At 31.8% G+C, this 14,128-nt stretch overlaps 1 protein-coding gene across 17 annotated transcripts in view; it reads left to right on the top strand.

The window, feature by feature from the left end:
• The window catches only part of LOC148611703 (thrombospondin type-1 domain-containing protein 7B-like), a 173,022-nt gene that overhangs the window by 123,104 nt on the left and 35,790 nt on the right, over positions 1-14,128 (top strand). For all 17 annotated transcript variants that reach the window (XM_088592523.1, XM_088592522.1, XM_088592515.1 and 14 more), the window contains 5 exons: positions 926-1,090; positions 5,655-6,345; positions 6,783-7,052; positions 8,007-8,113; positions 10,037-10,219. In XM_088592523.1, coding sequence (XP_088448649.1) covers positions 982-1,090; positions 5,655-6,345; positions 6,783-7,052; positions 8,007-8,113; positions 10,037-10,219 — 1,360 coding nt within the window. In that variant the 5' untranslated portion in view covers positions 926-981. The remainder of the gene's footprint in view (positions 1-925; positions 1,091-5,654; positions 6,346-6,782; positions 7,053-8,006; positions 8,114-10,036; positions 10,220-14,128) is intronic.

Raw genomic sequence — 14,128 nt, 5'->3', positions numbered from 1 at the left:
CTGACCTTTATCACTTTCTTGAAATCAATAACACATTTACTCTCTAGCTGACACTTTTTTTACTTAGTTTCAAGCTCATTGTGTCTTGCTTTGCAAAAGGGGGTAGTTAAGTATTTTGTTTATTGCACTAATATGTTCATTTCTACCTTATTGCCAGTTTTACTGAGACATCATGCATCAATTTGATATATTCTCTGCTGAGCAGGAGGTAAATAGTGATCATGGTGTCTGTCGGTCTGTCCTTCTGTCCATTTGTCCATCCACAATTTTTATTAGTTTACTTTGCAACTTCTTATCTTATTCACTTGATATTTTGACAGAAGCTTTATATAGGCATTTCATAGTGTGCAGATGAATTGTATTATAGTAACTGACTATTTAATGAAACATCAAACAGATGATAGTAAGGGTATTTCAACGACTACATTCGTTTCGCTAGTGATTTTGAAATTTTACAGTAATATTGTAGAGCACATGGTTTGACGATACTCCTGATCGTGAATCAAACAAAGCAGCATGTTATGAACTATGACGTTTTTGATATAGAAAAAATAAAAAGGAAATTTCACTAAAACACTCGGTGCCGTTCAGTATTTCAAACATGATATACACCATACAAAAAATATCTTCCGATATGAAAAGCAAGACATTACAAAGTACCGTGTAAAGTGAAATACATGTACATGTACAAGCACAACAAATGATGTAACTACAGAAACAATCATGGACCAAACTACTAGTATTTCCGGTTTATCATCAACCTCGGATTACTCGAACCTTGGATAACTCAAACATTTTTGTATGGTCCCTTCGACTTCAACTTAACGAGTTTCGACTGTACATGTAAATTAGAAATATTCCTTCACCATGTTACAATGTTGTCAGTATACTGTATGTTTAATTGACAGTGATTAATATTTTTCAGACCAACCTAGATGCTGAAGTTTGATTTTCCATCGTGCATAGAATGTAAATGGCAGTATGGAATATGGTATCCTAAGGGGAACAGTATTTGACATTCGTCACTTATTTATACTGGTTACCTGTCTCGTTCATTTGTCTCCAGCACAGCAGTATAAATGGAAACCAGGTTAGGATTTGTAAAATATTTGATGTCAAAATATTTTTATTTGTTTCACCATATTTAATTCATTCTATTTTTGTTTGTTTGTTTGTTTGTTTTTATTTGTTCGATGACAAGAAGTCGACAGGTAAACGAATCTAAGATAGATATGAATATTTTACCTTTTCATACTCCCACTCACAAGAACTGTCTTACCTGCAATCCCTATTTTTGTATTACCCTTTTCTGACATAACCTTAGGATGAGTTTATACCTATACACATTTAATACAGTTCTATACCTGTAAACTGCTACACAAAGTGATAACCTCCAAAATATGTCTGTCCATCCATTTGTTTGTTCCCTGATGGTTTCCAGATGATGAACAAAATGGAAAAGTATTTTTTTGAAAATTTTAAAATGTTTTGTGGCATAAAATACAGGTTAAGTTCAATTTTCTGCAAAATCTGAAGTTAATTTTAATTTGAGTTCAACCATTTTGAATACTTCGTCATCCCCTTAGACAATTTTGACTATTATGTGGTACCATATTGTGGGGTAACACTTAATGTTTCATTAATGCTCTATTTTTGTTTTCTGTAGAAATTTTGATATAAATTCTGGACTTGGTGATGTGTCTTGGCCAATGAATAATTTTAGCTGAATTTACATATCATTACACAAGATCTTTCATGGAAAAATGAAAAATAAGGAAGCTTAAGTTCCTGCCTCCTATCACTTCATTACAAATTATTGGGCAGCATAATACCCCAGTTTTTCTGACCTTCTCGACAAAGAAGTATTATTTTGTAGACCAGGGTATCTCTATTTCTAATAACAGCTCTTTACAACAACGATAAAGTAACAATACTATTCCTGTGCCAAAAGTCTCTCTAATTCATTGTTCATAGCTGGAACTCCACCAACATATCAATATTTATAAAATGCATCTTCACCTATCAATGACATATTTTGGTAGATAAATTTATTTATAATGTTTGTACATTGTTAATAAATATACATTTTAGATACCTACTTTGAAGGTTGGATAAATAGATAAGGGCTGTTACTTTCATTTTATTATGGATGATATAACATCTAAGAGGTTTGAGAGTGTGTATGAAATGGGTTATTGACGAGATATATAGACATGCAGTAATAGAAATGACACACCAAGCTGTATGTTCATGATATAAATGTTATATTTTTAGCTTTTGGTCCGTCATTACTAAGTAGAATGGCTTCTGTTATTGTTTACATTAATATTTTTGAATTAAGGAGTCATTTGTTTAATTTTGTTTTTCTTTCTATTTTGAGATTGCTAGGGGTTGTATTTGGTGCATTTTATGTCTTCTTCCAATATTTGTTGAATATTGTCTTCTTCATGATGGGGGTTGTTGTCTAGAACATTGCCCTCACATTGCAACTTCATTTACATGAACTGATAGTTGATGGAGTTTTAGACTTTTTGTTAAGTCCAGATTTTCTGGTACATGTCATCATTTTAATTATTATTTTTTAAATGTGTAAAGCCTAATGGCTAAGAACATGCTAACCTGTTTTTTTACCTATACATGAAGTATATATCACCACTTCTAGTCTGAGTTAAGCATAAACTGGGAGAAAAAACTTTAAGTGTGGAAATTTTTACTATATTTGCATTGAAAATAATGATATACAAAAAAGATAACTTCCACATGAAAAATTACCTTATCAAATATTTGCAATAAAGAAATATGCAAAAATATAACCGCCATCTGAATGTTACCTTTTCAAATATGTTTGAACATCTGACTGCAATGTTTTCAACCATAAAAAATATTTTACCCAGCAAATTGCAAAAATTACACCATGCCAAAATATCCGTGTAAGATTTCTTAAACTGCCTTTTCATTTATATAATTTGTACTTTTTATCATAAAAATCCATCACGTGGTTTAATCAAGAAAACATGTTGATTGTATAAGTTTCCCTGCAGTTGGTCCATATGTTACTGGCGTGTACACCTACATGAGTACATAACGTGTCATCACGTAATTATTAGGTATTTATCTATGATGTCATACATTCTAAGAGATCTTTTGATACAGGTATTTTTTTCTCCAATATATTTCTTTCTTCTTTTATCAGAAAATGCATTACATGTTTGTAAGTACGGCTAGGTAGATACATGTATTCAATTTACATTACAATCAATATCTAGTCTTATAGGTGGATCAAAGGAATTTTTAATGAAAATACACACCTTTCAATTCTTTTTTCATTACACTGTAATTTAATAAAATTTCCACTGCATTACTTAATGCTTGAAATTGGCAATTCTCAAATGTATTAGTTGAAATAATGTGATTGTGAAATTAGAAAATCCCTGAATGCTATTCTTCTTATTTTCTAATCATACAGAGAAACAATTTATATCACAATGTTTTGTCTTCCAGACTAATTTTTTTTAATTAATAACTCTTTTTAAGCCTGAGTGAAAAAAAAAAACAGTTAGCGTATTTGTTTTGTATCTGAAATTTATGGTTATACAAGATTTCTTCATATTGATAATTAAAAAGCATTATGTTTGCACGGTATAAAGGGGAGACCACTCTTTTTTACAGTAATTTTTACTCTTTATAGTTTAATTTTGCAAAACTTGTTTGTTTGTTATTTTTTCCTATTTTTTAAGCAAGTGCAATGGTCCATTCATTTTTCGTTCATTTTACAGGAAGTATTTCATTGATAAAGATGTATGTGTACAACAAGTCTATAGCATCATTAGTAGAAATTCTCATAGCTAGATAACTCTTATTTCAGAGCATTAACTTTTATTTCTAGAGATAATAAGTGCCTGTATAAATGGCTTCAGTTACATGAGTTCTGAAACAGATCTTTCATTTTTTTTTGTCTCACTTTGGGCAAAAGATGCAGAAAGACTAGACTTTATGTAAAGTTTTCCGATTAGGTCAAAGGTGCTAGGTCATTCATATTTGGTATGCAATTGCATAAGCATTTCTACAGCACAATTCTATATATGTTTCATTCATATTCCTCTGCACTCCCACTCTTTTGACTTAAGTTTTAATGTGAAGGTTTCTGATTAGGTCAGTTAAGCATTATAAGCTACTCATTCTAGATTTATCATTACAGCTACCATGTGCAACCTCTTGGTAAAAGTTTTTTTTTTTCTGTCTTTTGTTTTTTGTTTTTGTTTTTTTTTTTTGTTTTTTTTTTGCTTTTTTTTTGAGTGAATGAGATATAAATGTTCATCAACTGAACATGCAGTGTCAGAGTGGTCTGATATAACAGAATTAGTTGTTGGCTCAGGAATGGTAATGGTAAAAGACGGCCTGTTGAATGGCATCAATTAAGAAAACATGTTTAATTATGCTTTTAATTAGTGTATATAATTATTCAGGCGTCAAGTTACGATTTTAATAGTGCTTCTGCCCACATATGAATGCAGGGGGTTTTTGTTGGGTGTTGTGAAATGCAATTACAAGAAATGATGACTTAAAATGCACATCAGCTGTCAATCAAACAGAATTGATTGTTTTCATGTATTGATTTCACAAATTGGCTTAACTATTCCCGACTATTGCAGAATTTTGTTATCATCATTGCCAAGTTGTTTTTTAGTAGAATGTAGAATTACTTTTCTTGAAATGAAAGACTTTTTCATTTAAATATATTTCTGAAAACCTTGACTTGTGAATCATTATACAAAAACACATGTTAATGTACTGTGAAACTTTGTTATACCGAACTCTGAAAAAAAAAACCACACTCTATCTACACTATGGGCCGGTTTCATTAACAAATCTCAAATTGAGATTTTCCTCAAATGCTTCGTCATCTCAAATTTCAACCGACCAGTTCACTTAAAATTGAATATATGAGGAAAATTCAAGTGCTTGAGGAAAATCTCCATTGGGGAATTTTTTATGAAACCCAGCCTGTATACTTTTTTTAATCCCATTGCATCATTTTTTTAATGTATTTTGAACCTGAGTAAACAGAACACCTGTCTAAAGTAAACAAAAAAGTTTGGTTTAGACAGGTTTCACGGTATTGAGATGTATATTGCATCGGTTAAATGAAATACAAACACAAAAAAATGGAAATAAATTACACTTTACAAATACCAGTACTTACAATAATTCTGAAGAAATAAATTACACTTTATAAATACCAGTACTTACAATGGTTCTGAAGAAATAAATTACACTTTACAAATGCCAGTACTTACAATAGTTCTGAAGAAATAAACTACACTTCACAAATTGTTGTCCACTTTAATGTGTTTTTTTGTGGTTTCATTAAACCATGTATTCAAACCTCCAATAAAATGTTAATTTTTTGGTGCTATCATGGAGGCTTTACTGAAACCCAAGAATTAATACTCAACAAAGTAAATACATGTAGTATTGTAGCTCATGAATAAAACATTATTTTTGATTAATGAGGGCAGAGTGCAGTGGCTTGTATGGTAGATGTATCTGAGACGGTTTCTTAAGACATTTGTATCTCTCCTTTAAATTGGTTATGATATAAAGCTGATCAAATTTGCTGGCCATCCTTGATTAACTTTGTTATTTACTTTCAGGTGAATGGTCCTCTTGTATATGTGGATTTAATGGGCAGGGAACACAAAGTCGTCATGTCAGTTGCATGTATGAAGAATATAATGGGGGCCTTAACTTTGCAGAGGAAAGATATTGTGAGGACTTGCCCCGCCCTTTATCACAGAGACCATGTTATGATGAGTGCTATAAAAGCACTTTCATTGACCAGTATCAAGTCACATGGGCAGCAGAGACATGGGGCCCATGTCAACTTATGCCTAGGGTTAAGAAATGTGCCCGAGGAATGGGTATCCGATACAGAAATGTCACATGTGTGTTCAAATCTGACGGAAGACTGCAAAACGACAGTGTTTGTCTGTCATTTGAGCAAAAACCTACAACAAGCGAAAGCTGTGATCTCCAGTGTAAACAAAACTGTATCGTGACACCATGGCAACCATGGGCTAACTGTGATACTTGCGAGAAATTTTCACGAACTCGTATTAGGCGAGTAGTCATTCCAGAAGATCATGGTGGGAAGGAATGTCCACCATTATCAGAAATTGAAAGATGTGCTAATTGTTCTGATGTATATTATATTTCTGTTGATAAATGGACACCTTGTGTTTCCATGACAACCATTCCTAAAAATTATCCCTCACATTCATTAATTGGACATCAGGAGCGTGCAGTAAAATGTCTTGATTCCAACGGTGCTACTGTTCCATATACGTAAGTCGATATTAATTTGGAGAAATTTTTTGTGTGACAAAACCCTTATCTGTGTAGATATTAACTGCCAGTCACTGTATGAAGCAAGCAGTGGGAATAAACATTGTAATATCAGACAAAACTCATTGAGGGTACTGTTATTTGTTTGTTTGTTTTTTGTTTGTTGGGGTTTAACGTCCGAGCAGCAATAACTGTTATTTGACTGTTTATACTGCATCACTTTCAAGTTTGAATATTTTTAATGCAGTGCCTAATAATAAGAAGGCGGAAAAGTCAATCAATACTAATTTTTAGTTTTCTATTTTATGATGAAATTTTCAAGTTTCTTCATAGTTCTTGGGATCCTACGCCTTTTTAGTGAAAAGTGCAGTTTTGATATGCTAATTACAGATTTTAACCGTAATTATGTGTACTTAATTAATGCATTATATTTCCAGTAAATGTAAAGACCATGTTAAACTTTCGGGTAAAATCATCGCTGATCACCAGTCCTGTATCATTCCCCAAGATTGTCAAGTCTCCATGTGGTCACCATGGCAACCTATAAATAGTAGCTGTTTGTTAGAAACAGGTTATACACGACCTGGCCTGATGAGACGTGAGAGAGAAGTTAAGAAATTACCTCGAGGATTGGGAAAATCATGTCCTCCGTTAGTTGAGACCACCCCTGTGCATGGTGTGCAGGATAAATCAAGATATTGCCCAAGGTTTGTATATTACTGTGTTAGTACAAAGATTTGCATGAAATCAAGTATGGAGATCTTTAGTCAGAGTCGTTTAGTTTGGTTTCAGAAAAATGCTTGAATTGACATTCTGCTGTAATCCTTGACACCGAATTGTCAGTTAAGTATGCAAGGATTTTGTCAAAAAATGAGGAAATTGTTCATTTAAGGTATTCAGTAAAACAAGAGAAACATAACAATCAGACAGATGTTAATACTGTGAAATTACTTTAATTCTTTGATATCAGTTTTCGTGAAAATAGGCAAGATACACAAGTTTGTGGATTCTTGAATTTATGGTTTTGAGGTTTTTAGAATATACATCAGTGGGAATCTCCATTTCTGGCTCACCCATGAAAACCATGAAAATTGGTACCCCGGAACCCATAGCACTTTCACAGTATATCTGTGTAACATGTACTTTTTGATATTCATTTTAAAATTTGTATAGATTATTACACCTCTGCCCGTCTGTTGATCCACGTTTCTTGAAAGCACAACTCCTCTTTTACTGCGCTAGGTATTTTGACGAAACCTTGTAGGAAAGTTAGGCATCATAAGTAGATGTGGATGAAGGGATGTAATTATTGTTGAAGGACTCCAAAAAAGATATAATTGAACATGAGTTTTATTTTTAACTCCATTTGATGTGTGGGATATTCTCTTTGTGAACTGCTTCCAGTATTTCTAGTTTTTGAGTTCTAGCTTAAAAGTACATTGATGTTCATTTCTCACTACAGTGATCTTAATATTTGGTCCTTTTATTAAGTAATAAAAGCTGGGAATTTGACTGAATAAATATATCAAAATATTCTTTAATTTTGTATTCAGCTTAGAATTTTTAGAGAACTTATTTTTTAAAAGCTCCATGGTATATGCTATTACTAATTTTTTAAAAGCTCAATGGTATGTTACTACTTATTTTTTTGTCAACTACAGAACGAAATGGATTCAATCAGAGTGGAGTAAGTGTATGGCTGTAAATGGTGGACTTCAATGTACCACAGGGATGCAGCACTGTAAAGTTATTTGTGTAGAAGAAAATGGTAGGTTAAAAAAATCAACTTGATTTTGGATGTTATTAATCCCCCTTTTTTTCTTTTGTTTCCAGAATTTTGTTGCATGACTGTAATGGCTGTTTTCCATTTTCCTTTTAGATAAATGGGTAGCTTTAGTGTACTATTGGTCTAAACCTAAGAGATAACAAACATTTTACCTGAAGTCTATATACAGCTTTGTTTAAACCTAAGAGATAACAAACGTTTTACCTGAAGTCTATATACAGCTTTGTTTAAACCTAAGAGATAACAGACGTTTTACCTGAAGTCTATATACAGCTTGGTTTAAACGCTTATAGAAAGTATTTTGTTCTCTCATGAAATTTAATGAACTACAAATTCAGATATAATTGAGAAAAAATGCCACAGACTTAAAATAGCAATAGCAATAGCAATTACAGCGAGTACTATGGTTAACTTCAGGGAAAGTTGTTGATCTTCCCTTGATTAAATGACCATCACCTAATAAACTTCCTCATATAGTGAACTGGACAATTGAGAAAAAATTTTAAGCTTACTATGAGACTTTGTTTAAAATACCTATGAAATTATACAAAGTTTAAATACCAGGATGAATGCCAAGTTTAAACAAGGTAAGACATTCCAATAGGGAAAAGCCATTCAATGAAGGGAGAAGGGAAGACAAACTCTATCTTCTGAAGTTAACTATCATACATGCTGTAATTTTTTCACGATATTCTTTGATATTACTTTAAACTTTACAGATGCCTTTTTGGAAAATGTTATTGCGAAACTTTTATATTGTATAATTGTGAAAATTATTTTCACTGTGAGCTTGAATAAACCTGATTTCCCTCCTTGACTTGATTGCTCATGATTAATCAGGAAATTTCAATATTATTTTTTTACAGAATAATATCCCTGATTGGCGGTCACTTTCCCTTAATCTGAACTAATATGTGATACCTTCTCTTGGGAACACATTCCCTTTAACTGTTACTTAACATCATATCAAATTCAGTCTGTTTTTTATTGTTCTGTTTTATATTTCATCCTATTTTTCCTGTTAGTAATCACAATTCCCACAAGAAAGAAAAGCTTTGAACATAATTGCATTGAAAACTATACCATGACATGTTCTGTACATACTAAATGTCAGTCAGCCTTCATGAGTAAAATAGAATAAATGTAAATTTTGGACTAAATGCCAAAAAGTTTTAGCCTTGAAGATGAAAAGTAATTTATGATGACAGCAGACATGTGTTGTTCTGGCATTGATAGAAAACTGAAATTATGCCCTATAAGTCTATTTATCGGGTTTCATTTACTCTGGCTTACATATACATATTTTGCTTTACAGCAAATGATATAGTCAACTTCAGGCATTAGAGTTGGTCTTCCCTTGATTGAATTACCTGATGAATTGTCTAAGGTCAATTTAACTAGGAAGTTTAACTTTCTGTCATTTCATAAATATTTTAATCTAGGTTTGATAGACACTTTAAATCTCTTTGTCAATTGTCAAGTTAACTACCTACAAAAGTTCATCAGTAGATGACTTGTCTCTATTCTCCAAACATCATCACTGAATGTGCTGTAATTTAGGTGAAAATTTAAATTAAATAGAATTTGGGTGCAGGTATTGTGGTAAATAGTGGTTCATTAGATTGTCCATCAATCCACATTTTAAGAATGCTTTAAGGAATTGATATAACTTAATGTAAACACTACTTCATTTTGTAGAAATTCTGATAACAATATAACAATCACAGTAGTCTCATATTGTTTTAAGTCACAAACCAATGACAAATGTTGTTTTGCATTACACATGATCTCCCAAAACTTGGCAATTTGTAAATGCCTAACAAATTCTTGCTTTAAAAGTATCAGTATAAGGATATGAAATAGGAGAAAAATATAAAAGTCAATATTGGTATTGTCTATCCACAGAAAATGGCGAACAGAAACCTGTATCTGATTCTGAGTGTATAGGTCCTCGCCCAGCCATATCACAGCTTTGCCAAGCTGACTGTGAGTGGGATTGTACCGTGTCATTATGGTCACAGTGGAGTGACTGTACAGTTACAGAGTGTGATCAGTATGCAAGGAAAAGACGGAACAACCAGAAAACAGGTTTGTTTTGTTTCACAATAATAGTATAATACATGTACATATACATGGTTATGGTACATAGTCTTAACAGCACATACAGCAGTTAACTTCAGGGAACAAAGTCTTCTTTTGATTGAATGACTATCAGTCAATGAAATGTCTGGTACATAACTGGAGAATTAGTAAGGAGATTTAAACTTCCTATCAGTTCATAGGTATTTTGGTCTAAGTTTGATGTAAAGTTTTTATCTCTTAATAACTGTCCTGTAAACTATTTATCTGGTGATAGTCGTTTCATTAAGGGAAGATTACTGAGTATTGCCCAATATTAACTATCTTACTCACTGTAAGCCTTTTGCAGTTTTCCTTATAAAATGACTTCATGGAACCTAATTTGGACATTATTTAAGTCAAGGTTTGATATATGAAAATCTTCAATAAAGATGCTTTCTTGAAATGAAAGGAGAAGATCTGAAAGTACCAAGTAGATGATCAATTCTCCCAGTCTAAGATTTCATGGGAGAAACAGATATTCTCCTCCAATGCTGGAGATTGAAGAAGAATCTATATTTCTCTATCATTGCTGTTTATCTCTATATCTCTTTTAGTGATCTCTGTAAGTATTGATTATTTTTATAAAGGTTATATATGATGGTGCATTTTTTGCACTTCACTATTTCTGTTCCTCTTTCTACTATAGTCTTGTATAGCAGTACAAATTAGTGACTACATGGAAGAATTGTGATATTTTATATGAAATTAAAAATAAAAATCTTAACAAATGAAAAGGACAGTGTTCTGCTGAAAAAGTACTGAACATGTGCAATTAGTTGTTAAACTGGTAGTATTAAAGCTGTCTATAGTCATAAAGTTGGAAAGTTAAATTCTTCTCAACCAGTGGGTGGTATATTGGTATCACCTTTTTTTTCTATCTGTTTTTTATTCAGTTGGTTCAAATTTCGTAGCAATTATGTCATTTCCCAATAAATAGATTCATTTCAAATTTAGTATGTTTGTTTAGTTGGATGGGTCATACTTTATGATTTTGATAGCCATCAAATGTCAATTTCCCATTTCATAAGACAGTCACAATTTTTAATAAAAGGAATAAATTTGGGTATACTTAGCTTGTCAATGCATGCAACGTAATGTTTGGAATTAAATTGGTATTGTAATAGTTAAATATTTTTTTCTAATATCTGAGGAACTTACTTAAGTATCTGTATATCAAATTTTTTAACTGTCGATGAATTATATAAGAAGCTCAGTCAAGTCTACTTAAAAAAAAATCGGTGAAATCATATGTGTAATATGAAAGAACCAGTTTTCCGATATCCTTGAGCAATGCACTAACTCAGTATTAATGTTTTTCTAAGTTTCCCAGACAAATGGAGTTAAGAAGGGTTCAAAACCCTGGAGAGTCTATTAATATTGGTAGAATATTAAGTTAAAATTCCAGAAACTCAAAAGTACACTATATTGTTTGAATCATATTTTTTAACCCTTTGTTAAACTCCAGCTACAAGTCTGGACTATATCTACTTTATTTTATCTAGCCAATCTAATTCAGCCATCTTTGTTTACTGTATTGGGTAAATGTCTTGATTATTAACATTGCTGTCAGAAGAAATAACAAAACAATGATTATGCAAGAAGTCCACGGAAAACCAATTTATATCAGTTGTCAGCTCCGCTCAGACGTAATGTCCCCCTAATTATGATGAAAGATTCATGTTGTACAAACAAAGCCCTAATCATTGCTATGGACTTGGTCAGTCTGACATTTCATGGCCCTTCGTAAATCTGTGATAATCTCTAAGCATAACGACCAAAATTAGTTATCTTTTATAGTGCTATTAGTTGGCCCTGTAAAGCTTCCTGATTATGGTCAAAACGGAAATTCTCAATTAGTAGTCTATTCATTTTGATTGATTTATGCACTAGTTATTAGTGAGTTGTCTTAAGAAGTACATCATCTATTGTTTTAGACTGGCCACTCCTGTTTTTTTTGTCAAAAGTCTCAAAATTTCCAGGTCAATTAGCCAAACCGCAACAGTGGTTTAAGGTAGGTAGGGGCCACACAAAAAATTTCTTGACAGGATCAGGAAGTGAGTGTTTTTCATGATTTAACACACACAATTTTTCAACAATTTTCTAAGGGGGACCAGGGCCCCCTCGATCTGCCACTGCTCACTTAAGTACAAAAGAAAGCCAAATTTATATATACGTTTTGGTTTAAAGATCATTAGGTGTAATGAAGAAAACATTGTAAAAATGAAAATTGGAGATCTATTTTTGTATGTTGCAAATGTGAGTGATTTTGTGTTATATTGTTGTATGACTAAGTTGTCTACTTCTGCCATTTTGCAAAAAAAAATATTTAAGGATTTCCATATCAATTGCAGATTGAGAAAATGATAGTGTTTAAGGCTATCATTGATTATTTTTTCACAAATAATACATGAAATAAACAAAATTTTCTATAAAAAAAATGAGGGCCCCAGACTCCAAAACTTTCTCTTGATCTGCCAATTTCTATATATTTTTTTTCAGATTTAAGGTTTCATTAAGAAAAAGAAAGCTTTTTTCTGAAACGGAATTAATTTCTAACTCCACTTGTTTTTTTTCTTTAAATTTATGAAGGACTTAATCATTGTTTTGACACATTATTTTCAATTAAATATACCTCATTACCATTTTGTCTGATAAAATCAAAAAAAAAAAAAGAAAAGATCTCCTTCAGTTATTAGCATATTGTAGACATACTGAACTATTATTAAGTGTATAACCCAAATCCTATATGTGTCAGACTTCTTTATACTTCCTAATTATTTTACAAACAATGCATAAATTGCCTTTATTCTTGTTGCCATCATCCAGATTTGGATTATTAGTTTATATAAATGGAGAGAAAATTACTATGATAGAACTAATAAGAGCCAATTTAGATTCTTTATATTCATTAATGAAAATATATGTATAGGGTATAATGGTAAAGTGGGAAAATGTTGACGGGGCAAATTCTGCACTTGGATGTACCTGATCCTTTTGTTTTCTTTTTCCAGTCAAAAGGAAGAAAGGGAAATCGTGGGAACCAAGATTTGAACAATAATAAAAAAAGAACATAATCTAAGGATAATGATTAAACAAAGAAAAATCATAAAAAACCAAAATAATATACACAATGAAATAAAAGTAAATAAACAACCTGGATTCCACTAAAATCTGGGAGCATGGACCAGGTGAACCGGTAGGGTATGCATCCTCTGCTTTTCTATAAACTCTTGCTGAATGTCTTATGAAAATATCATGTCTGGGTAGAAGAAAGAGGAAAAGAAAGTTCTCAAGATACACAGGTTCACGATGATGACTATAAAATAAGTCTAGCATGGTACTGGAAGTCATAGAAGGATTTATTTGGAGAGATAAAGAAACATTACCTTATTTTGGTAGCAGAAATAATATGTATTAGAAGTTAGATTGTTACTTATGAAACAAAATGTTTTTTTTTTTCAAATGCTGAATTTTGTTGGATAAAACTTAGGCACGCTTTTCTCAAATGATAAGTTCTTTTAACTTTTAGCTATAGTCAACAAAAAACCAACAAAACTTTTCAACCTACAAACTAAATTTCCAATAAATGTAGGGGATTTGTTGACAGATTTTCTTCAAGAGAAAAAAGAAGCCAATATTATAAACAAAGAATTCCATAACACATAATGCAGATAAAACTAGCAAAACTTTCAATACAGACTTGACTTGGATACTAAAATTTTTGCAGAAATAATAAATGAAATGGCTATAAAAATTCCCTGTTTGCATTTTTTCGTAAGGGAGTAAATGGTACATTCCTTATTTTGCCCCCCTTGCCCTCACTGGTATGAGTAGCAGAACAAAACACAAGTGTTTAAGTGCAGCAAGTACTGGAAC

Source organism: Perna viridis, chromosome 7 (genome assembly GCF_037379345.1).
Source record: "Perna viridis isolate PV_CMFRI_1.1 ecotype Kerala chromosome 7, ASM3737934v1, whole genome shotgun sequence".
NCBI classification, from domain to species: domain Eukaryota; kingdom Metazoa; phylum Mollusca; class Bivalvia; order Mytilida; family Mytilidae; genus Perna; species Perna viridis.
Note: the sequence above shows the minus strand (reverse complement) of the source record. Positions and strands in the feature narration are given on the sequence as shown.